The sequence below is a fragment of the Arvicanthis niloticus genome, unplaced genomic scaffold (assembly GCF_011762505.2).
Source record: "Arvicanthis niloticus isolate mArvNil1 unplaced genomic scaffold, mArvNil1.pat.X pat_scaffold_319_arrow_ctg1, whole genome shotgun sequence".
NCBI classification, from domain to species: Eukaryota; Metazoa; Chordata; class Mammalia; order Rodentia; family Muridae; genus Arvicanthis; species Arvicanthis niloticus.
In genome coordinates, this window is record NW_023045974.1 from 1 (window position 1) to 25,831 (window position 25,831).

At 37.8% G+C, this 25,831-nt stretch overlaps 1 protein-coding gene across 1 annotated transcript in view; it reads right to left on the bottom strand.

Moving 5' to 3' along the window:
- Nucleotides 1-1,274: 1,274 nt before the first annotated feature.
- Nucleotides 1,275-25,831, bottom strand: part of LOC117701914 (inhibitor of nuclear factor kappa-B kinase subunit alpha-like) — a gene marked incomplete at its 3' end in the record, with an annotated part of 32,122 nt that continues 7,565 nt past the window's right edge. The window contains exons 4-19 of the mRNA XM_034493328.2: nucleotides 25,643-25,712; nucleotides 23,956-24,044; nucleotides 22,785-22,874; nucleotides 22,540-22,664; nucleotides 22,246-22,353; nucleotides 21,590-21,725; nucleotides 14,433-14,627; nucleotides 12,696-12,798; nucleotides 11,917-12,040; nucleotides 11,387-11,538; nucleotides 8,801-8,862; nucleotides 7,087-7,196; nucleotides 5,897-5,946; nucleotides 2,921-3,017; nucleotides 2,315-2,462; nucleotides 1,275-1,407 (exon numbers count right to left, since the gene is read on the bottom strand). Coding sequence (XP_034349219.2) covers nucleotides 1,275-1,407; nucleotides 2,315-2,462; nucleotides 2,921-3,017; nucleotides 5,897-5,946; nucleotides 7,087-7,196; nucleotides 8,801-8,862; nucleotides 11,387-11,538; nucleotides 11,917-12,040; nucleotides 12,696-12,798; nucleotides 14,433-14,627; nucleotides 21,590-21,725; nucleotides 22,246-22,353; nucleotides 22,540-22,664; nucleotides 22,785-22,874; nucleotides 23,956-24,044; nucleotides 25,643-25,712 — 1,792 coding nt within the window. The remainder of the gene's footprint in view (nucleotides 1,408-2,314; nucleotides 2,463-2,920; nucleotides 3,018-5,896; nucleotides 5,947-7,086; nucleotides 7,197-8,800; nucleotides 8,863-11,386; nucleotides 11,539-11,916; nucleotides 12,041-12,695; nucleotides 12,799-14,432; nucleotides 14,628-21,589; nucleotides 21,726-22,245; nucleotides 22,354-22,539; nucleotides 22,665-22,784; nucleotides 22,875-23,955; nucleotides 24,045-25,642; nucleotides 25,713-25,831) is intronic.

Consider the following 25,831-nt stretch of genomic DNA (forward strand, 5'->3'; position numbering starts at 1 on the left):
TTCGTTTATCAGGAAATGTATTTCTGATCAGATATGCCTGCTGGAAACAGATCACACGCTCAGACTGGAAGTCACCTATAGAGCTGCTATTTGGGATAGATCCTACCGAGCCTGAATGCCTTTAATGAAAACAAAGGGTTAGGATGCACTAAACTGTACTTCCTTCAGTTCTAACAGAGAATTTTCTGAAGTCTGTAAAACCACAACCATCCACTATACTTGTTTCTGTATTCATACTGGGCCACTTATCTAGTGACCCTGAGGTCTACCCTGGAGCTTGCTGTCTTTCAACAAGGAAATACCTGGGATCAGCTTGCCTTCCTGCCATGTGCTTGTTTCTCTCATAAAAGCAGTAGAGTATGCCACTGCGTGAACCTCCTGGGCAGCCATGTAACGTGAGTGCATGTCTGCAAACTCAGTTATGGGCAGACTTCCAAGAAGTGCTCGGTGCTGTGGAGGCTCCGTGTGTTGTGAGAGAATCGACAGTACACAAGCTAGCAAAGAGCCTCCTGACCACGGCACACCTTATGCTGAGAAGGTAACAGACGGACAGACGGCACACCTTATGCTGAGAAGGTAACAGACGGACAGACGGCACACCTTATGCTGAGAAGATAACAGATGGACAGACGGCACACCTTATGCCTGAGAAGGTAACAGATAGACAGACGGCACACCTTATGCTGAGAAGGTAACAGATAGACAGACGGCACACCTTATGCTGAGAAGGTAACAGATGGACAGTCATCCAGCTTTTGGCAGAAGAGCAGGAACTAAAGACCAAATGCAGGGCTGCAAATCTGAGTTCTTATTTGCAAATAATTTAAAGAACTAAAAAAATTAAATTTAAGAAATAGACCTCACTACTATATTAAAAGAGAACTTGAGTACTAAAAAATACAAACCTGAAAAAAGTGTTAACTTCTTGCTGAGATAAGTGGTTAAGGAAGGAGTACAGTCTGGGTAAAGGAAATTGATATGTGGGAACAGAGATGGCTTAGAGCTTGGATTGAGTCAACACTTTATTAGTAACACTTACTGAAATTCATTTCCAAGCATTTACACACAATGTTCAACTGAATTTTCACAGTAATTCTGTAATTCTCATTTTAAAGTGACAATATATGAACACTGAAAAAAACATTACTCAGCACTATTAAAGAGATAGTCAGAACTGAGCCCTGGTCTGAAGGCACTGTTAACTACCATGCTTGCTGCCCTGTCCTGCCCTTTCCCTAAAACACAACTGCCTATTGTTACAAAAGTAAACCCACCATCTTGAGGAGTTACCACACATGTCAGAGGATGTTCACGGTCTGCTAATGTGGGGGGTAGCCATGTTGATACTGGAGGGGTTACTGTGCCTTCTAGACTGGATCCTACAAGAGAGCGGGCAGAACTCTGTGTCTGAAGGAAAAAAACACAAACACACACACACAATAAGTTGCAGGCAAGCACCTCTGATTCATATCATTAAAAAAAAAAAAACCATACTCTTAAGATTTATAATTCGCTTATTACTTGTACAAAAACTGGACAGTTTGTAAACAAAACTATTCTCACCTCTACTAACTATACCATCTCTGGTCCCTTTTCTTCATTGACTAAAACTGAGTGTAACTAACTACCTAGACTAAAACTAAATGAATCTAATTCCTCTAATCCAGCTTTTGTTTGGAGGAAGGGAAGAGCTGAACAAGGGCTGACCTATTAACAAGTTAGACGCATTTACTCCTAGTTGGGTTGGGCAACCATAGTGATACAGGGTAGAGAAAACTGTAAAAGAGGGGACTGAGCTGGGTGTGGTGGCTCACACTTCTAATTGCAATTGGGAGGCAGGAAAATTGCTGTGAAGTAGTTTAGCTTCTAGTCTAGGCTAGAAAGAGCTTTTGTCTCAAAAGAAACAAACAAAAGCACAGACATAGCACCAGCACCAGCACCAGCACCAGCACCAGCACCAGCACCAGCACCAGCACCAGCACCAGCACCAGCACCAGCACCAGCACCAGCACCAGCACCAGCACCAGCACCAGCACCAGCAGCAGCAGCAGCAGCAGCAGCAGCACCACCACCACCACCACCACCACCACAAGCAGCACTGGCAGCAGCAGCAGCAGCACGACTGGAAAGGAGAGTGATAATACAAACACCCTATCTCTAATTACTTGGACACTGAACAAGAAATGGGTGGATCCGATATAAAGTATAAATATTCAAAGGACATACCATAAGTGATAAAAAAAAAAACCCTCTTTGACAGAAAATGACAGAAAATAACAGTAACTCAGTATTACATTCACTAATAATTACTTACACAGGCAATTTTAAGGAGGTGCCAAATTTCTTTCTGCCTCTTTCCCTGCATAAACATGACAGTATTGTCAGCTTCTTTGATGTTACTGAGGGCAACTTCCACCTTGGGGAGTAGATCAATAATCTTCTGCTTGCAGCCCAACAACTTGCTGGAAGGATTGAGTCAGTGTCAGATACTTGTCACATCCCTCAAGACTGTGTAACACATGCCACCCAAACCCAGAGGAAACAAAGCACAACCAGCATCCTATTTAATGGATGATCTCAAAAGCAACGGATGCAGGAGCCAGACAGATAGTTCAGAGGTAAAGAGTACTGGCTGATCTTCTAGAGGACCTGGGTTCAATTCCCAGCACCCAGTCACATCCATCTGTAACTCCAGCTCCAGAAGATCATATGCCCCTTTCTGGCCTCACACACATGGAGCAAACATTCAGGCAAAACACCGATACACATAAATAAAATAAAAAGTAACACATATGTTCAGGGCTTACATATCACCATGTTTTGTAAGACACTGACAAAATTATTTACCAAAGAAGAGTATTATAATTTTAAAGGAACGCAAATATACTGGCATTTAGGAGGAATAAAGCAATTTTTCTACCTCAGGTGACCAAACAGCTCCTTGAGAACACGGTCCTGACTCTGCACGGTGTGCACAATGATCTTCACCATCTCTGTGCTGTCACTGTATGAGTGATCTAGAAACAATTTCAGTTAGTAGTTTATAACCTCTCTGTTGCAGAACACATCAACTTCCAAACAGGAAGTTCCTTAAGACTCTTAAAACACTGCAAGTAGTCTACAAAATTTCTCCATTTGTTGTAGAACACTGTTCTTGAAGTGTGACATTGCTGTTGCCTTAGCGAGCTCTCTGAAGCTGTGATTACATAGTAAGGCTAGGCTCACTAACAGTCTGCCATGAAACAGAAAGGGGTACATGAGGCCTTACCCCTTTCCAAGAACCTGAAAGAGGTTATCTCTTGCAGAGAGACAGAAAGAGGAGTGATTTTCTTCAGAAGTGTAGCTCCTGAAGCTCCTCTAAGTAATACTGATGAAACTCAGATTGTCAACAAGACCAGGACAAAATCATTACTTGTCTTGTCATTGGTGTCCTATTTGGGTAAATCGACTGTTCGCATCTCCTCCATGAAAAAATACACCATTTAAATTAACATGTGGCTTTAAAATTTTTTAAATTAACTATAAATTCTAAGACATTGAAGTATAGTTCAATGACAACTATACATCAAAAAGTAAAGTTACAAGGCTAGGTACAGTTGTTAAGAGTCCTTGCTGCTCAGAGGACCCAGATTTATATCCCAGCACTCAAGTTAGGTGGCTCACAAGTGCTTTTAACATCTCCAGGAGAATCTGATGTCCTCCCTCTTCCCGCTACACAAATGGGATACAGATATAAATATCTTCTAAAAAGTAAATTTATGCAAGGTTCTATGTTTAATCCTTAGAGACTTACGTTGTCTATGTTTGAAAGAATTGTCTGGTTGATTTAACCCACACTAACCCAAATTCTGACACAGATGCCCTTGGCCAAGAGACTACTTCTCTTACTATGACTAACCTGCTTACTTAGAACAGTGAGTCAGGCTTTCACTGCCCTAACAGGTTGTTCGCATTTCATGCTAATCCGTCTGTTTATAGCTCAGAAAAATTCCATCTGAAAAAATGCTGACTTAAACCAAATCTGAAGTACTAATAAAAAGGATCAGTAGACACCTGAAATTCAACTTAAAGCCAACTGGCATCTGGCAATGTCCTCAAATGGGATGGTTGTTGATTACACTGAGTTTTTAAGTGACACTATCTCAGTTTTTAAAACTACTAGCATCAGGTGTTGTTATTTCAGAAAATGGCAATTTGAGTTTAGAAGAGCAGAAAATTGCTGATGTATCATCCCAGTGTTTTCCTGAATAAGCCTGAAAACAAAAACATCACTACTGCTTATCCTTGCTACTAACTGCAAACTCTTCTCGTTCAGTGTTCTTCTGTATTACCCCGAAGAAAACTATGCAAGGAGTTTCAAAAGAGGTTTGGGAAGCTTGAGGGACTGGAGCACAGAGGAAGATCAGTACCTGCCGGGCATATACAACGCTCTGGGTTGGATCACCCACTACTGCAAGAGGGGATGGGGGAGAGAAAACAAAGAAAAAGAAAAAAAAAATCTGTCCTTTCTTAATCATTCCAGAAACTTTGACTAGCTTCATTCCCAGAAGACTCTCTCCTCTCTCTTCTTTTCTCTTCTCTCTTTCTCTCTCTCTCTCTACACACACATACAGTCTCACTGAGCAGACACAAGGTTCAGAACCTCTATATGACCACCTGTAACCAGGTCTAGTTATTCAACACTCTCTTCTGGCTTCTATGGGCACTGCACACATATGGTACACTGATATATATATACAGGTAAAAAACCCACACACAGAAAATAAAAATATAATCTCAAAAAAACAAAACAAAAAAAAGTACACCATTCATGCATGTTGTTTTTTAAGAACAGTATAAGTATTATATAAAGTTGCTATATGTTTATAATTTTCCAAATTTAAAACCTGAAAACTTTGTTATATAAAACTTTTAAAATAATAAATAGATCCCAGGCACAGATACCCCTTATTACTTATGTAATCCTTCAAAATAAATACATTTTAAATAAAAGTGATTACCATGTATATACCACCTTATTATTTTCAAAGTATTTTCATAGATATGTTCTCAAATACACTGCCAAAGCTTACAGAGTTAGAAGGCTAGTTTTTGACTGTTTTGCACAAAAGGAGAATAGAAACATGGAGATGTACTGGAGATTAGTCAGTAAAATATCCAATTTAGAATTCAAGGCTTCTGGTTTCCAACCTACATTCCTCCCAACAATAATGGGATTTGGCAATGTTCAATATGAACTGTCCCCTGAGGATATGCGCAGTGACCAGTGCTGGTGAAGGCAAGGTTTTTTGGAACAAACTGCTTCTGCATCGACTGCAGCTTTTTCTCTTTCCATCCCACCCAGAACCCATTCTGTTGAATTCTTTCCAAGCTCTCTTAAGTTAAGCAGCATTTCCCCTGTGTGTGTATGTATGTGCGTGCGCACGCGCGCATGTACTTCTTCCTTTTTGTTGGGGAGAGAGTCACCTTCACATATCACCCTTAATGGATCTCTCTAAATCTTAAGCTTGCTGTTTCAGCTAGACTGGCTGGCCACTGAACCCAGGAACCCATCTGTCTCTGCTCTCCCAGTACTGCTGGGACCACAGGGGTGTGCTGCCATGTGTGTGTTTATGTGAGTGTCGAGAATCTAAACTCACTGATCCAGTGCCAAATTCCCTTTTTTTCTTCTCTACTTTCTTTTCACTTCATTTTAAAACTTTCCACTTCAATATCCTTATTACTTTTCCCTTCTAATCTTTTAAGATCTTATAAATATAAAGCTATTATGCCTCAAATGTTGCACAAAGAATCCCCAAACAGGATCTTACTATGAAATTAAAGATTTGAATCCAGCCACCCTGTTCAGTGAGGGTGTTTCCTAAAACACCTTTAAATCCTGTGATTGAAGTCTTACCAGTAGGTCTGTGCTTTAGCTGCTTATAGAGATCAATGGCACGCTGTTCCCTACAAAAGAGAAAACCAAAAACCTTTCTGTATGTGGAAGTAACTTAATGATTAATAATACATGACTTGAATAATAATTGGTTATTAGGACAAGATCCAATTTTTTAGCAAGTACAGATCATCAAAGAATATTTTACAGAGCATTTCACTGAATAGTAAGAATACAAGTCCCTAAAACTTGGAGCTTTAAAACAAAACAAAACAAAACCCAATTGTGTCTCTGTATGTGGGTGTCCACTTGCATATTCCATGTGAGGAGGTCAGAAGATAACCTTGAGTGTCAGTCCTTGCTGGCTACGTGAGTCAGGTCACTGGTGTGTGCTGCTGCCTGTGCTAATCTGGCTGGACTGCAACTCTCCAGCGTGTGTCCCCCTTGCTGTAGAAGCACAAGGACTGCAGACCTGATAGCATACCCTAGCCTCACATTTGAGTTCTGGGAATTCAAACTCAGGTCCTCAAGCTTGGGCAGCAAGTGCTTTGACATGTCCCTAGTTTCCAAAACATAAAAGTTTTTATATGCTTCAGATCTGCTCTGCTCTTCCACCACAAATGTAATACCCATGCGCGAGAACATTCAAATGAGGGAAAATCATGGCTTGTGATCAGAGAGAAAATCTGAAGTTTCTAATCTAGACACTTAGGAAAAATTAACCTCAACAGAGGAGTTAGGAGATTATACCTTGGACCAAAAGAGAAGTATATGGGGAAATCATTTGTAATTTAAATATATATTAAACACACATACACACAAAGAAGATTTTTCTTTTAAATAGTAAATAACAATCCAGAGAGTTATTTCCCAAATTACCTATGACTAAGAAATAGCTTCCTTTTAAGATATTCTAAGTGCTGGAGAGATGGCTCAGAAGGTAAAGGTGATTACAACCAAACTTACAACCGGAGTTTAATTTTTGGGCCTACTATGGTAGAAAGGGAGAACTATCATCCCACAATTTTGTCCTTTGATCTCTACATGTACACTGTGATGTGTTGCATGACACCTCTTCCCAACAAAATAAATGAGTGTTTTTTAAAAAAATATCATAGGAATATATTAGGGGTAAGAAAAACCCAGATATAAGTAGGAAGAACAAAACACAAATTATAGACTCAAGACCAATAGCACAGATACATTCTTACAGAGATTCCATCAAGTCTCCCTGGCGTCTTCCATAGGGGCTCTTCTGCAGCTCCATGATTTCAGTGTGCAGAGACATAATTTGATCCTCAAGGTATCCAATGACACCAACCTAAAATATGACACAAACCAAGAAAATGACAGGCTTGCTACCATATAAAACAAGGCTTGGGTCTGAAAGGGAGAGCAGGATCTGTTGCAGCAGAACTGAATATTCTACCACAAGAAATTCTGTTAAAGCTAACCATCTGTTTATTTACTGAGACAGTGGCATTACATAGCCTAGGCTGTTCTTGTAATTCTCCTGTCTTACTTTCCTCAGTGCTGGTATTACAGTATAAAGCACACTAGACTGGTTAAAAAGTATTTAAATAATAACAATAATAATGATTTAATAAATTTTTGAGAATTTCACAGGTATATATAATACATTTTGATATTTACTCCCCACTATTTCCCCTAACTCCTGACATATCTGCCCCTCTATCCCCCCTCTCACCCTTCCCAACTTCACAGGGTCCAATATGTAATGATCATATACTAATGAATGCGAGGCCATACAATAGGACATAGTCAAACTACTAAGGACCATCTCCTTAAAGAAAACTGACTCTCCTTCCTCCAGCAGCCATTACTATTAATAGCTCCTCAGCTATGGTGGGGGCTTTGTTATGCTTTGACAATCTTTCATATAAAAAACACCTTATGCTAGGTGCAATGGTGCACATCTTTAATCCCAGCACTCAGGAGGCAGAGATAAGTGTATCTCTGTGAGTCAAAGCCAGCTTGGTCTACATAGTGAATTCCAGACCAGCTAGGGCTTGAGACCAGTGAGACTTGTCTCAAAAAAATAAATGAATGAATGAATGAATGAATGAATAAAATAAAAATAATAACATTCCTACATCTTCCTTCTAACCACAGTCAACTACTACTAGCATTCACTTTGGCCTCTGGAGAAGCAAAATAACAGAAGTGCCATTCACAAGACAAACTAAGTGGTCACTGAAACCACTGCCATTTTTTACAATATCAGCTCCACAATACCAACTGCCTATTCACATCCTCAGTGTTAAGTATGAGTTGGCACCAAGGAAAGTGAGTGCAAAAGACCATGGACATGCAGAAGAAAGGAACATGCCACCTAGAGAATGATCTATACCTCCCTTGGGAGGTGTATGTTCTCTAAACCGATACAGTTTTGAGAATGAAACAGAGTACTATTGATAAATATGAGAAGACATCAGGTATAAATAGAACTGTCCCATTTAAACTAGATGTGAAGCCATCTTACTTAAACCAGTAAGAAAAATACTAAGGATACATCTCATTACTGACTTCCATTTAATGTTCACAAGCCTATTAGAAAAGATTGCCACCCCTAATATATATATATATATATATATATATATATATATATATATATATATATATATATATATAATGTATATGTATGTATATATAGACACACATACATATATGCACATATGCATATATAAAATGGAAACTGGAGTTTAATGAAGCTAAAAAAGTTTACCCAGTGCCTTTGGATTTTGGTTTTATAGCCCACAATAACCTTCCCCTCTCTATTCAAAGCATATATAAGATATTTGTCTATATTTCAGGAATAAAAAGATAAATACTTTTTATATGTCAAAATCAAGGATAATTTCTAATGGAGACATCAAACACACAGAATGAATTCAATGATTCTACCTCAGAATAGTGAATAGCCTTTTCTTCCATTTCTTTCCATGCTTTCAGCATTTTTTCTGAAGCTAAAAAAAGAAAAAAAAAAAGAGAGAGAAAAAGAAAAAAAATCAAGTCTAAATTGGCTTCCCCTTAAATAATTATCCTTTTAAATATTAGCCTGGCTACTTTCTTGCTGTATCTATCAACATCAAGGCTACACAATGGGCTGGAAGTGTCTTTCCCAAATAGGCATCCTATATTCCTAAGCCCAATACCTTAGAAGGTAACTTCCCTGGAAATAGGTCAATGTATAAAGTTAATCACCTATGTATGTATGCACACTAGACTAAGCTAGGCCTTCCCACAGTGTGAGTCTTTTCCAGTGTCCTTAGAGAGAACAGACTCAGGGAGGAGGGGGATACAGAAACACAAAGGAGACTGCTAGATGACAACTAAAGTGATGAGCCAATCAACAGGAAACACGGCTGGTGATCCTAGGGGATTAGGAAGTAATCATTTTTTTGCAACTTTCAAAGGAATCATGGCATTGCTAGCACCTTGATTTTTAGATTTTAGCCTTGAAATTCTGAGCTTTTATATCTATGTTGTTTTAGGCCACAGAGCTGTTATAGAAGTTCTAGGAGAATAGTATGAATTTTTCCCCTCCAAAAAAAAAAAAACCAAAAAAACCAAAAAACAAAAAAAAAACTTAGCTTAAAGCAATGCATAAACAAGTTTCAGAAAAATTACATGTTGGCTAGGAATGTAGCTTAGTAGAAGAGTAGCCTAGTATACACTAGGCTTTGAGTTTGGCTACACATGTTTTAATTCCAGATTGGGAGGCAGAAACAGACAGATCTCTGGGAGTTCAAGGCCAGCTTGGTCTATGTAGTCAGTTCCAGGCCACTCAAGGCTACATAAAACCTTGTATCAAAAATAACATAAAAGTCTAGGTTCAATTCCAGTACTGTAAAAATAAATAAAAAGGTATAAAAAGTATAAAAAGGAGACTACCTATCCCCTCTACTCCAAGTGTTCTCACTACGTGACTGTTACAAGATATATTTTCTATTCTCTCACAAATAAGGAAGACAATCTCATCTGTGCATGCTTTTCCCCACCATTTAATTACCACTGTGGTTGTTTCATGAGAATGGCCCCCATAGGCTCGCATATTTGAATGTTTAGTTCCCAGAGGATGAATTGTTTCAAAATAGGAGGTATGGCCTTGCTGGAAGAATTGTTGGTAGAAGTGGACTTTGAGGTTTCAAAAGCCCATGCTAGGCCCAGTCTTGCTCTCCCTGCCTCCTGCCTCTGCATCAGAAAAGCACTCAGCTACTGATCTGGAGCCATGCCTGCCTGCCAGTCACCATGCTGGTCATGGACTCACGCTCTGAAACTGTAAACAAGCCCCCCAATTAAATGTTTTCTTTTATAAGTTGCCTTGTGCACTACAAGAGAAAAGTAACAAGACAGTCACTGTTAAATATTCTAGCACAACTAGATCTATTTTACTATGTTAATAGTTGTATAGTATGCCTAACAAGTTAAAGATGCTTTAATGAAATAGTTATGTTTTGTCATTCACAAGAATGCCTATAATATGCAAACACAGAAATAGTACTGGAGGATAAACATATTCACTAACTAGACACTTCTGACCACCAACTGGACACTAACTAGATATTCTGAGATATCCACATTTTGTCAAATAAAAATATAAACAGAACTTACTTCCTTTAAAAAGATATGAAGTAAGCAAATTCAGTTTATTTGAATTTTAATTCTTTATAAATCCTTAACACATGAGGGAAGATAAGATTGAGTCAGAAGACTGTGTACAATAAGAAGACAGTAGCTAGAACTCCAGAGCAGATGGATTAGAAAAAAACATGACCTTGGAAATTGTATATATGTATGTATATATGTACGTATATGTATATATACATATGTATATATGTATATATGTACGTACATACATATATTTAAACAGAAAAAAATTAATTTAAGATTCCCCTGGCTGTGTTATTCCATTTGAGCTGCTACACTGCTAGAACAAAACCAAATGTGGCAAATATTCCACAGTGTTGGAACTTGAGAAGATTTGGCTCATAGATGGCTGCCTTTGTGTTCTCTCATGGCAGAAAGGGCAAGGGAATCTCTCTCAGCCTTTTGTTAAAGGAAACGATTCATCCATGAAGGTTCCTTTGTGACTTAATCACTTCCAAGAGTTCCCACCATTATCTGAAGGATCTTGATGTCAGTCCCCCAATTGGGGGAAGCACACATTTCAGTGCAATATTTGCTTAGAAGTCATCTTAGTATAGACGCTGTATGCCTTTTAAAATAAGACTTAAAATTCACCGTCTTAAGTCTCTTCTGTATTATTCATCTTCTCTAGAGTTAAGTAATTTTACTACAATTATGAAGTTGCTCAATTAAGGGATTAAATGAGCTAACCCTCAAAACAAAAACAGTTTGATGACTTAAGTTATCCGGCGTATTGTTCTGATGTAAATTTAAATAACTGGCTATGTGTCAACAAGACAAAAGAGCAGATGGTTTTGAGACTAGACATTCCTTAAAAAGACACTGCAGCCAGACACTTACATATCCCATAAGTCATCTGCTCACTGTATCTCTCCAAGTCAAGCTGAATGCTTTTGCGAAAAAACTCCAATTTAGCTTTGAGTTGCTGTGATGCTGAGATCAAAGTATTCTTCATTTTTGTCAAGTTAGCATTATATCTAAGAAGACTTAACCTAAGCCATAGCAAAACAGAACAAAATTAACATTCACAAACATTAAATAACAATTTGCAAACATACAGTATCCAACCTCCAAAACCTAAATTTTAATTATCAATTCATAAGAAATAGCTGACCTATTTCCTCCCTGTGATGTCTGTGATAAACAATCTTCTTCAACTGAGATCACTCAGCAACTACTACTTCCAATTTTTAAAAAAAAATTTTTAATGCTGAATATTTTAGCCTTGTCCACAATCCTGCTCAGTGAAACCTGGCAAGAATAATTCTTGAGTACATGATACACATGGCATTATGCTTAAAAAACAAACAAAAAACCAAAAAAAAAAAAAAAAAAAAAAAAACCAAAAAAAACAAAAAAAACCCACTTACATTGCTGCTCTTTGTCCTTGAAAGAGCCTGCTGTAGTCTTCTTTCAGCCCAGATACATAGTGCACTGCTTCAGCCCACACTTTGCGCAGCTGTATAATCGGTAGCTGTATCTTGCTGTCTTGTACTGTGAGATGGTAGTAAGGGAGGTAAGCTACTTTCAAGGACACTATATTTCATTCATTGTGAGTTCCTTTCCAAATATTAATCTCATAAATGCCAAAACGAATCTACTGCCTGACTCTAGCTCTAAGGACCATATGACTGACATAACTGCTTCTCTCAAGGAGCTTGAGATTTTTCCTGTACATTTTTATTTTAACCTTGTTTCTTTCTAGTCAAGAATATGCCTTTTCTCTCTACTAATCCTAATTCTTTACTTCTTTCAAGTTTTAAATCAAGTTCCATCTCCTCCACAGGCCACCAGGATTTTCTGATTCTGAAAAATAGCTATTATCTCCTGAACCGCTAGTTCAGCTTCATGAAATTTATAAAATAAGCTGTGTGAATACATATAATAACAGAACAATTAAAGAGTAGGCTTAACTAATAGTGGCTTTCATTGTCTCTACAAAGCCCTAGTCCTAGGAAGGGAGGTCTTCTACAGGAAGGAGCTATAGTGATTTAACTCTACCTTCACGCCTCCCAAACTACACTAAATCTACTTCTAACAGCATATGAAAACCTCAGATACTGACACTAAACAAAAACATTAAAAGACCATGTCTACTAATCATGTCATCTCAAGATTAAAGTTCAGCCACTAACTGGACTCTACTTACCAATATAATTTACACAATCAGATAAACTTCTGGATGCAAATGGTCCTTCATATACAGTCTTACTTTTATCAAACAAATAAACCATGTAGCTATCACAGCCTCTCTAAAAAAGAAACAAACCAAAATTTGAAGATTCTTGAAAACGCAAAATTTTATAAACCCTGAAGCACCACATTTCCTTCTTTGAAATGTAATGAACAAAGTCAATGTGCACTCACAATCATACTTTATAGACTTAGGGCCCAAGGTTTACTCTAGGGGGAAAAAAGATATATTGTCCAAAGTAAAAAATAATCACCAGACCCAAAATAACAAATACAGAAGGTATGAAAGAAGGGGGTAATGGAATTCATGTGAAGACAAAGCAGGAGGGGGACTGTTTGGGGAGAGGAAGACCAGCAAAAGAAGGGCAAGATGGATAAGGAGGTATATGAAAAATTATGGTAAATAAATATACATTAAAATGCTTAACAAACGCCATCATTTTGTTTGCTAAAAATTAAGAAAAACAGAAAATAATAAAAGTTGTTCTAGTTTTAGCAATTAAGAGCCAAAACAACAACAACAAAGGTGTGTATGCAAACAAACACAAAAGGCTATACCCATGGAATAAAACTATGTAGTAATCAAAAAGAAAAGGTTAGGTGCCAGAGTAATCTCAGTACAGGACAGGATGAGGAGACCAGCCTGGGCTACATAGCAAGACTTTTTTTAAAAAAGCCAAACAGGAATGGAATAAAATGTTTACACACACTGTACCACTGATAAAACTCAAAATATAATGCTAGTTGGGAAAACAGTTCCAGCAGTATTGTTAAACAAGCATGGAGACCGGAGTATGATCCCCAGAAGCCACGGTTTATACCAGCTTAGCCTTATCACTAAGTTGCAGCCTGTGAGAGAGCCTGATTGTTGTTGAGGAATGGCACTGAGGTTGACCTTTGTCCTCCCATAGGCACATATGTACATGTAGATACTCATAAATGTATATACCCACACAAAGACATACCCATACACATACAGACATGCAAATCTAGAGGCAGAAAGTAGGTTAATGGGATGGATAGAATGGAAATCTAACAGGTAATGAACATGAGGAATAGAAATATTTTTATACTGATTTAAATTTATTTTTATAAAGTCTGAGTTACAATTGAGATGGTTATATTATATGGCATGCAATATATACATCTATAAGAAGAAACAAAATATAAGTTACAAAAAACCTTTTTTGAAACAGTCTGTCTCCACAGCCCTGGCTGGCTTCGAAACTACTAAGTAGACCAGACTGGCTTGGACTCACGGGGATCCAGCTGGCAAATGTAGAGAATCAAAGGTGTGTACCACAACACCTAGCTATATGTGTGTGCATCACATTTTTATCCACAGTTCCTACAGGACATAAGGATAACTACAGTCTATATAATAGTTATATATTTTAATGTAAGTAAATGAAGAGTTTGCACGATCCAACACACAGAAATGGAAATAGCCAAGAAAATGAAACTGTTTCTCTTAGAGTTTAGTCACTGCAGAGTATACACATATATTGAATAACTATAGCGTAATCCATAAATAGAAACACTAGTCAACTAAAAACAAAAAAAGCCCTGTGCAGGCAGCTCAGGCCTGTGATTTCAGTTTCATGAGGCAGAAAGATTGGAAGTTAGAGGTCATTCTGGACTATGTAGCAAGACCTTGATCCCCAGCTCCCCCTACGCTCCCCAAAGAACTTACAACTCCATCTAGAACACACTGAGAGGCTGGTTTCCGAGGATCCAGAGAAATTCCTGTCTCTGACAGAAGTTCTTGAGAACCAGTATTTATTCCTGTTTCACGCTCAATTCGAGACTGTAGTGAATGAAGACTTTCATCACATGGTAACAGAAAAGAAATGATTTTTGCAGAAGTCATATTTAGGATGTGTACTATCTGTATAAATAAGAAAACATGTTTATTGACCATTTATCACATAGCAATTCTGTGAAAGATACTGAAGGGCGGATCTAAGCACAGGAATTACTTCGGGACTAGATAAGGCTCACTCCTTCTCCAAAGCAATAGAACCTTCTATACTTACAAAATGACACTTTACAAGAGCTAGGCTCAGATTTGTTTTTCTAAACAACAATATAAGGTTGTGGGTTTGGTGTTGTTTGACTGGTTGGTTGTTGTTGGTTTTTTTGGGGGTGTGTGTGTGCATTTTGGCTTATTGATTCAGGGTTTCTCCATGTAGCCCTGGCTGTCCTGGAACTCACTCTGTAAACCAGGCTGGCATCAAACTCAGAGAAATCCTCCTGCCTCTGCCTCCCTGTCCTGGGATCAAAGGCATGTACCACCATGCCCAGCCAAATATTAGTTTTATCAAATAACATTTTGAAGTTCTAGGGATTCACAAAATAAAAAAATAGAAATTTTACTTTAAAAAACTTATTTCAAGAAACAGACCTAGAATGAAATACTCCCTCTTACAAAATATCTCATAAATGAAACCGACAGAGTAAAGAGCTCTCACTCAACAGCCCTGTGCTTAGAGCCTCGGATCTCCCTTTTAGCAAAGGAATAAGTCAGGCTTCTAAGAAGGCAGGTCAGGCTTCTAAGTTTGTTAGCGATGAATGGTAGAGCTTGGATCTGAACTCTAACTGCCTCATGTTGCTTCAGGAAACAATCATCTAATAGAAGAGGCTGGTTTCTCTTTCCACAGGAATAGCAGTACTATTCTCCTGAAGCAACCAGACCCTGGGGTAATCTGCCCAAGGCCAGAGTTGGACAAGACAACAGTCTCAAGCTCACTCAAAGGCACAGTGAGAGAAACACATCAGAATTTTGGAATAATTAATGGTAATAGAAAAAAAGATATATTTGAAGAGACTGCCTAAGAATGAAAAGGTATTTCAGCTAATGTCATCTCTGTTGCATCCTGGGAGCCTCTTGCTTTCCTGGCATCTGGGACTTTCCAGTCCCCCATTCTCCACTGCTATACCTCTGGTCAATTTCCTGACCCTCTGTCCATCTCCTCCCACACCTAATCCTGCCCCCCTCCATTTTCTTTCCCCTCTCCCTCGAAAGTCCCTCCCATCCTCTACCTCCAGTGATTATTCTGTTCCCTCTTCTAAGTAGGGATGAAACACCCACACTTTGGTCTTCCTTCTTCTTGAGCTTCATAAGGTCTGAGTTGTACTGTGGGTATTCCAAGCTTTTTGCCTAATATCCACTCATCAGTGAGTACATACCATGTGTGTTCTTTTGTGACTGGGTTACCTCACTCAGGATGATGAAAAAGTAATATACAAGCAAAATAAAGGACTCAGGACATAGTTACATTAGGACCACAAAGGGGGTAAAAAAAATTTTTTTTAAAAAAATTTATGCTAGGCATGGTAGCACACCCCTTTAATCCCAGCACCCAGAAGGCGAAGACAGACAGATGGCCTGGAACTTGCTATGTAGACCAGACTGACTTTGAATTCAAAGAGATCTGTCTGCCTCTGCCTTTTTGAGTTACAGGTGGTTTGTAAGCTCTCTGATGTAGATGCTGAAAAGAGATTTTGGGTCCTCTGTAAGAGTCACACACATTCTTTAACAGCTGAGCTATCTCTCTAGTACCTGAAGCATAAACTGTTTTAGAATCTCTAAAGTGTTTTCTTAAAGAAAAATGTTTCAACAACTATTTTATTCCTATGAAATCTGACAGCATATGCCTTCCTGGTATAGTATATCTAAAAATACCTTAGAAAAATGTCCAATCACAGTAAACTGCATTGTAGCTCATGCTCCTGTATTTTTGTTCAGTGTATCCCCTGCCTATAAATCTCTCTTCTCTTTCCATGCCTACTCTTCTCTTTCCCCTATTAATAATTCTATAAAATTTATCCTAGTTTCAGCCTAGGAAGTATGCTTAAAGCCTCCCAAATTCTATGAACAGTACTCCACAATTTCCTTACTCATCTAATGTAGCCCTGGTTGGTCTGGAACTTGGACCTGCAGACCAGACTGACTTTGAACTCACAGAGATCTGTCTGCCTCTGTCAGCCTCCTGAAATTGATGCATTGAGAAAGTATCAATTTACTCAAAATAAAGAGAAGGTAAATATTTGCTAAGATTCACAGACAGGAAAATAGTAGTGCTGTAAACTGGAAGTTTATGAACCACAAATGACATGAGATGGACTACTTCTCCATACTCTACAGCAAGCAAAGGCTCACAGACCCCTTCAGAGAGGAAGATGATGAGCACCAGGCACCATGCAGATGTTGCAGACACAGCAAAACATTCATATAAATAAAATAAAATAAGTAAGTCAACTGAATGTGGTGGTGGCACACACCTTTAATCCTAGCACTCAGGAGGCAGAGACAGGCAGATCTCTGTGAGTTTGAGGCTACCCTGTTCTACAAAGCAAGTCCAGGACAGCTATAGAGAGAGTCCAGGGTTATAGAGAGAAACCCTCTCTCAAAAAACAAACAAACAAAACAAAACTAGAAAACAAAGACAAAAAATTAAATCTAAAAATAATTATTTTAAAAAGCAGGGGTGATGCTTTGATTAGTGTAAGCTGGGTGGTAGGAAGGGGCAGGTGTGTACAACTAAATATTTTTAATGACAATACAGAAAAAAGAGGCTAACCAAGCTCTGCACTGCTTGCACACCAAGGAATGATTTCTCTTTGGCACAGTACAAGAAGCCAGGATCAGGCTAGGCATGGTGGTGCAGACCTTTAATCACAGCACTAGGGAGATAAAGGCAGGTGGCTCTCTGAGCTCAGGCTATCCTGGTCTACAATTAATTCCAGGACAACCAGGCTACACAGAGTAATGATCTAGAAAAACAAAAACAGAAGGCAGATATCTTCAGTTTCAGCTAAGAATAGAATCAATATGCCCTCAAAATCCTACTCTGAGTTGATGTCAAGATTGGACTTCACACATTTATGAGTTCTCAATCCAATTTTAAAGCCTAACTATGGGTCTCAGCTCCTTAAACTGTGGGTTATGACACCATATATAGTAGCACATAACTGAATCTCCAGGTCACAAAGAATTTGGTACCCTAACAAGTGTTATATAATCAAATGCATAATCCTTCACAGCATTCTCAGTGGTACCCATTAATGTCACATTGTGACATCACTGGAATCTTGTTTCTGAACATAAAAACATGCAAGTTACACTGTGCCTGCCTTCCCTTGACATGAAGCCAATGACTGCTTCTTGGACTATCTGAGCTGAGATCTTAGAATACTGCATAATATGGACTGCAGCATCTTTTACTCTACATATAATCTTTTGTCCTTATAAAAACATAATGGTTTACTTAGAGAAAACAAAGATTTTTAGTATTTTCCTACCATTAGTTCTCATCCAGTATCAAATTATTATGTTTAGATTGTATTTACTATAAATTTTTGCTCTTTTAAAATTTTTAAAAATTATTAAATGAATTTTGGTTTGAGATTAGAACAGAATTTCCAATTTCTGCAATGTTCTTCAATATACGTCTGTCACTTTGTACTGAATACTTATGTGAAGAAGCATTCTCAGCAATGATCATAATAAAAGCACGGCATTAACCAACTCTAAAATTTGCTGATGATATATTCTCTCCTGTAGTATCAAATACTCAGCCAAGACTCTTTATGTAAAAATAAATAAGCACATCCGTTTCATTAATTTTCACATTTAATAAAAGGTAAAATTTATAAATGCATATCAAAGAAACATTTTAAACTAAAATTCCTTATGAGTAAATGTCTGATTTCATGTGCTGTATATACCTATATTTTCTAGCCAGGGAAAAATTTCTCAGACAAAATGGAAAAAATATTTAAAAGTTCTGTTATATAGTCAGTAATAAATGATTGCAAGTTAAGTTGTTTCCAGGCATATGGTAATAACAGAACTATCTATACCTTTCATTCACATCAGTAAGTATGTATTGAAAACTTGATACATGCCCTCTTGGTACTGAATGCCAGCATATACAACTATTAATAAAACAAATTAATCAGTAAATCATCATAAATATTTATTTATTGTATAAATATACATAATTTGTTTTAATATATATTTATATTTTGTTATAAAATTTATATACAGTATATATTGTATAATAAGCACAATAATTTATTCATATAGGTATATATTATACATATTTTATAAATGTAATATAGTTTATATACTTATATATAAATGTATATTTCTATATAGAAATGTATATACAATATATAAAATGTAATATATAATACAGAAATATGAAAATAAAAATAAACATATAAATACATTATATAAATAAAACAAAAATTAATAAAAAAAAGCATTAAGAAAGAAAAATAAAAAGCTGCAAATAGCCTAGACCCAGTCCTTCTTTAACTTTTTCAACTGATTTGAGATGGTTAGCCTATGAGTTAAGGGACTATAGCAAATTCATGGCTTGGAGTTTATTGTTAGGGTGTTTTCTACATTTTATTTAAAAATAGCTGACTGGAGTTAACAGACAACAGTCCAGATTACCTTACATGGATAGTTGGTTTTCAAAATGTCAGAAGTCCACAGAATTGACGTTACAAACATTTCTGTATTAATGTTCATTTTGATTAGAGACCTGTCTGCTCCTGACAGCTTCCTGTATTGGATTCTAAGAAGAAATTGAGCATCTTTGGAGTTACTCCAGTTGTGGTGAGACAGCCACTAGGCAAGAATTGCCTCTTTCCATCTACAGACAAATTACTGTCCAGAAAAGGACACACTTGCAGAATAGTCAACTGATTATATCTGCCTAGACAGAGTAATCAGCCCTTAATAATTCTGCAGCACTAAGGTCTGTCAGATGATCCTGGGCCAGAAGGCTGGGAGATGAATTCCTCAGAACATTTAAAAAGTTCCCTCATCTAAGTTTTAGAAGCTATGCTTTGTGCTTCCCACAATTTTAGTTAACTCAGTCACTCTGGATTTCTGACAGGGTTGAAAACTTATAGTCTCATAGCCAATCCTGGCTATTTACTTTGAGAGAAAAGATTTGAGTGGATGGTTTTCAGCTGACATTCATTCTAAAGCCAAGAAAAAAGCCAGGTTCAGAACTAAGTGTTTTAGTTAGGAGAGATGACAGAGGTTCTGGCTAGTCAACAAAATGATGGACTGGGTATTAGGAATATCTTGTACCTCGCTGGTACAAATTGGCATAATTATGCTCTAATTGTATTTTGAGAGAAAAGTTTTTTTTTAACAGGAAGGGTGATATGTAGGAGGAGCTAAGGTGGGAGGGGTACAGAGAGGAAGAGAAGGAGTAAGGAGAGGAGGAGAAGAAGGAGAGGAGAAGCTAGGTGATGAGAGAGACAAAGAGAGAGAAAGAGAGCGGGGATATGGAGGCAGTTGTTCACGTGTCTCCACCAGTCAAAGATAGTTGATATATCTAGGCTGGGTATTAGGTTACACTTCTGATTGAGCAACACCAAACTTATAAAGCCTTTGATTAACATTTTTAAAAAGTGTATAAAAACAAAAAGAAAAAGGGGGCATGGGATAGGGATTTTCGGGGGGGGGGTGGGGAATGGGGAAAGGGGATGGCATCTGAAATGTAAATAAAATATCCAATAAAAAAAGAGCTGCAAATAAAAGGTGAGAAATACTTAGAGAACATAGAAAATAATAAGTGACTAATGGTGTGACAGAGACCTCCTAAAGAAAAGTAACTGAAGAAATACTGACCAACACAGGTGAAACGTGCAAAGCATAGATCATTCTGGGCAGAAGGACAGAATGTGTCAAAGCACAAATAGAGACAAAGGGTTTGATGTCATGAGCAGCAGTGAGTGACAAGATGGTCCTGACTGAGGAGGGAGAAGTTAAAAGATTCAGGTATGAGTCATGTGCTGATTACAAGCAGATCAGTTTAAATGAAACTTGTCAAGCAAAAGGGAAATGTGTTAGTTTCTTGGACATAGAAATAAAAAGACTTTTTCAGAAGAGGCAGTTATGTTGCACTGACTGTATTAATACAGATGCGAGCCAAGTGGGAGCCTTCTCACCAAGCCAAACCAAGTACAAGTAAATCTAAAGAAATGAAGTGGTAATGGCACCAATCAATGTCATGAGTGGAAAATCCCAAAGACACCTGTGTAGAGAAATTTAATCCAGCAGCATTGCTGCTCTGACAAGGGATCACATACAAAGACCTTCTAGGTCTATGTGATCCAGCTGGAATGCAGACATGCTCTGGATTACAGTATGATCTGGCTGCAATACAGACATGCCCTTAGTACACACACCATTAATCCTTAACGATGTGGGTGAAGTTAGTTCGTAGATGCAAGCAGTCATGTTGAAAAGTGACAGCTAATATAGTGGCAGACAAAGTAATGAACCAGAAAAAGATTGGACAGAATGAGACAGATAGGATATGTCCAACTCTCACAAAAACAGACAGAAAAGAGAGGGAGAGAGAGAGAAAGAGGAGGAGGCAATTTTACTTGGGCAGTTTTATAAACACAGGTTGCAGGTGAAGACAGAGTGAGCCAAAGAATGAGAAGAAGATTAGAACAGATTTCCAGAGGTAGAACAATTTAGTCAGAAGTAAAAAGAAGCCAGTTTGAATTAGTCAGCTTGGAGAAGAGTTTGGGCCAGAACAGTTAAGTTCAACCAGCAAGCCAGAGTTCAGAAAAAGATACAAAGGGTGAGTTTTTCAGCAGTAAGCCTTCGAGACAACAATTATACCTGGTGAATAAAAGTTACTTTTTCAACCTGAAAAACCCGGCTAAAGAAATAAATTATCTACTTTAAGGACACAACATTCATTTTTAAATGGACACCAGGAAAAGATAGCTAAAATAAATTTATGCTCATTTTCAACCTGTTAAAGTCAATGCAGGTATTCTAAAAGGCAGCCCATTAAAACTGACCTTTAAATTGAGAATGTGATCCATTAATACAAAACATCTTGGCTGCTTCAAAGTAACATCAATAGGTCCCCCTCTCTGCTGTGGGTCCCAATTCAGCATCAACTGTAGCCAGCTTTCCATTGGCTCTACTATTAAACTGTAAAATTAATAAAAACCAGGTGAATATCATTATGTTCCAATTAATCGGACAACTTTACAGGTTGCCCATTGCCTTGCCATGACTTATCAGTATCAGTTTATATCTTACTTTCAAATAATTCATGTAATGACAAGAAACAAAATTTCTTCCATAAAAACCAGCCTCCATTCCTGCATCACTTCGTGACTGGCAAATCCAAAACCAAGTCCAGCCTTTAACCTTCAGGGAAGGCATTGAGTTCTCTATTCTGTGGACTTTCTTAGCTTCAAAGGCAATCTGCTGATTGGCAATAGTCTCAGTTCCACATCTGTTATCCAATAGAATAATCACTAATCACACTGTTATTTATATTTACTACTTACTGAAAATTCAGTTTCTCAGTCACACTAACTACTCTCCTCCACCAGCAAGGCATGTACCTCATGTGACAGACAATGCTTTCATCCCCATGAAAAGGTCTACTGGATAATGCTACCTGAAACAGACACTCTCAAAACTGTCTGTCTTCCACACTTACCTACAGAGGCTGTTTGGCTGAGGTAAGTGGCTACTAAACCGAACTTCTCCGGTCATCTCTTCACATGCAAATATACACTTTGGATCTTTCTTCTTAATCTTCTCATGCCTGTAAAACCAAGATACATTAGTTGACAACCTGATTCTCACAAATACTCTCAAAGTTTCTCACCACGTAATCTCATTCAATTCTGAATTAAAAGATAATTTCATCACTATAGAAAGAAACAGAAAAATAAATAACCAAAAATTTTCCATTACCATTAATTATGCCAAAGTTCTCATCATTTCTTACCAGGTAAATGGCTGTAGATGATGCAAAAAAGGCCTATATCCAGCAATACATTCAAACACCCTAGTCCCAAAGCTCCAATAATCCACAGTGGCTGTGTATGGCTTATTTTCAAAGAGCTCTGGGGCCTTAAAATAGAAATTGCTTTAAGTGCCAACATTGTAAGAAAAGAGCTACTATTGTTTTGAACTACTTAAGAAATAACAAGGAGAATTTTAAATAATCAAATAAAAGAAATATTGTCTCACCAAATACTGTAATGTTCCCACAAAAGATGTACAGAGACTTCCTTGATCAACATCTTTGGCATAACCCAAATCAATTATTTTATGTATTATCTGTGAATAAGAAGACATACTATGAATTAAATTGCTGAGATATCTGTAACAGGATGGTAGGGCAGGGGTGTAATTTAGTGACAGATGCTCCCATTCCTTGTATAGGGGTCTAAGCACAGCAAAACAATAAAAAGGTGAACTATTGAGAGGGCTCGGCTGATAGAGGCGCCTGACATCAGGTCTGATGACCTGAGTTTGAACCCCAGGTTCCACCTGAGAGAAGAAGAACTAGCTCCTGCAGCTTGTCCTGTTATCTGAATACAAGTTACAGCACATGCATGCACGCATGCACACAAAATAAATAAAACATAATTTAAAAAAGAAAGGTACCAATGTTTTTACAAACTGGAGAGAGGATGGGAAAGTACCTGCGCTCCCGAAACAACACAAGTGTTAAGTCTGACAGCCTGACCACTATTCAGATGTGTAATCTGTTGTTAATTTTTGAGACAGGGTCTCACACTTGGCCCATCAAACTTACATCAACCTTCCTGCCTCAGCCTCCCAAAAGCTGGTATCACAGTTGTCAGGCAGTATGCCTGGCTAATCATATAACCTTGATCAAATTATTTAACTTCTGGCAGTTTCCTACACAATTAGGTTAACATTCAAGTCCAGATATGAGCAAGACAGATGCTTCTCTAAGAAGCCACTGTTCCATAGAGAAGAAAAAAATGGAACCACAAAACTACAGTTCAGGGGCTGGGCAGTTGGCCAAGCAGTTACAAGCACCTGCTACTCTTGTAGAGAACTTGAGTTCAATTCTAGTCACACAATGGTCACAGCCATCTGTAAATCTAGACCCACGGACTCTCATGCCCTTGTGTCCTCCACTAGCACCATATGTAGTGCACATACACATAAAATAATAACAGCAAGAACAACAACAATATATCTAGAACAACAGCAATAATAAATCTAGAATTTAAAAAACTCTACAGTTTAATTCAGTGAAGACTGCAATAGAAAAATTATAAAGTACTATGTGTATATAATTAATAAGGACACTAAAGTCTCTAAGGACTTAATGTATCAGGGAGACTACAACAATAAGCATGAACGCTCTTCAGGTTTCACCTACCTTCCCACCAACATCTTGAAGAACTATATTTTCAGGTTTTAGATCTCGATGTATAATTTTGTTTTCATGCAAATATCGAATCCCAGATCCTAAATAAAATTTCAAGTGTATTGTGAAGTAACAGAAAATACTCTTTAAAAAAAAAAAAAATCACACCACATTTTGTTGTCATTGCTAGTGTTTTGAGACAGTCTCATGTGCTCCGTCTGGCATGGAATCCCTATGTAGCCGAGGATCACTTCTAACTCCTCATCCTCCTGTTCTTCCTCCCAAGTGCTGGGACTGCAGCCTGGTCCTGTGCACTCAGCTTTCTCCTAGACAGGGTCTCACTGCACAGCCCTGGCTGGCCTGCTGGTCTTGATCTCACAGAGATCCTTCTTCCTCTGCCTCCCAGTGTTAGAATAAAAGGTGTGTGCCACCATGTCTAGCTACAGTCAGTTTTTAGTTTATATTTTGTATAGATCTACACTGATGCAAAAATTATGTCCAGAGCCATTATGGAGATAGCTCAGTGGATAAAAGCGAGTGCTATGAAAGTCTGAGGACCTGAGTTCAAACCCCCGACACCCACATAGAAAATCAAGGATGACTTTGTGTAACAATAACCCCAACAGGGTTAAAAGTGGGGAGAGGCAAATCTCAGGAGCTGGCTGGTCAGTCAGTCAGCTTAGTTGGAACATGGAGCTTCTAGTTCAGTTGGAGACCCTGTCTCAAAACAATCAAGTTAAAAAAAATGAGAACATCTGCCATCCTGCCCTTGCCTCCAGATGCATGCTCCTGTGAGTGTGCACCAACACTCACTCCCAGGTACCACACATACCACAACACCCTCACATACCACAACACCCCAGGTACCACACATACCACAACACCCTCACATACCACAACACCCCAGGTACTACACATACCACAACACCCCAGGTACCACACATTCCACAACACCCCCACACCCTCCTACATAAGATCTATCACAGCTGCATCACCATTAGAGTAATTCAGATTTTCTTCAACAGTTCAATAACAAGTAAACACTGAAACATAATATATAACTTAATTTATATATTTATATTTATATAATTTATATTTATTGGAATCGATATTAAAAGCAAATGGAATGATTAATTTTTGTGGAAATACCTGTAACCCTTAAATCACATTCTTAAACTAGACTTTATTGCCCATGATCCAGGAAAAGAAGCAACACCAAAACACATAGGAAAATTAATTCTTGGTTTTTGAGGTTTCTCTAAAGGTCTAAATCATAGTTATTTTAGGATTTTTTTTTCAGTAGTAATTTCATCCCTAGATAACTTGAGGACCTATCCCTCTGAAAGATGCAATTCTTCTATAATCGAAACTACTACTTCAGTATTGAGGGGAGGTGTGAGAGGGATGAAATAAATGCTGTTTCATACCATTTTTGTAATCATTGGAACATCTATTAGACAATGATACATATCCAAAACCAAACAACAAACAACCCCCTTCATACATAAACAAATGCCAAAATGAACTAGTTTTCATTAACATCCTAAGAAATGGATATTTCTAATTTTTTAGAGATGTTATAAATCCATGTGCTTTGTAAAGTATAAACAGTTCTCTGTCACGTCTAAGCAGTACACAGAAGTTTCTGTATACCAAAGGGGCATTAAACCACAATGGTATTTTAATATTAGTTACATACCTATGTCACTCAGTAAAGAAAGTATCTGGCTTTCTTTAAGTCCACAACAATTTTCTGGTTTGTTGAGTAGCTAAAGAAAAAAGAAAAAAGAAGTCTACTATTGCTGAGTAGCAACAGCAAAATCATCAGTCACTATACTGTTAGAGATTATTCAAGTGAAAAGAGTCACACTAAAGAAATTATAAGGAC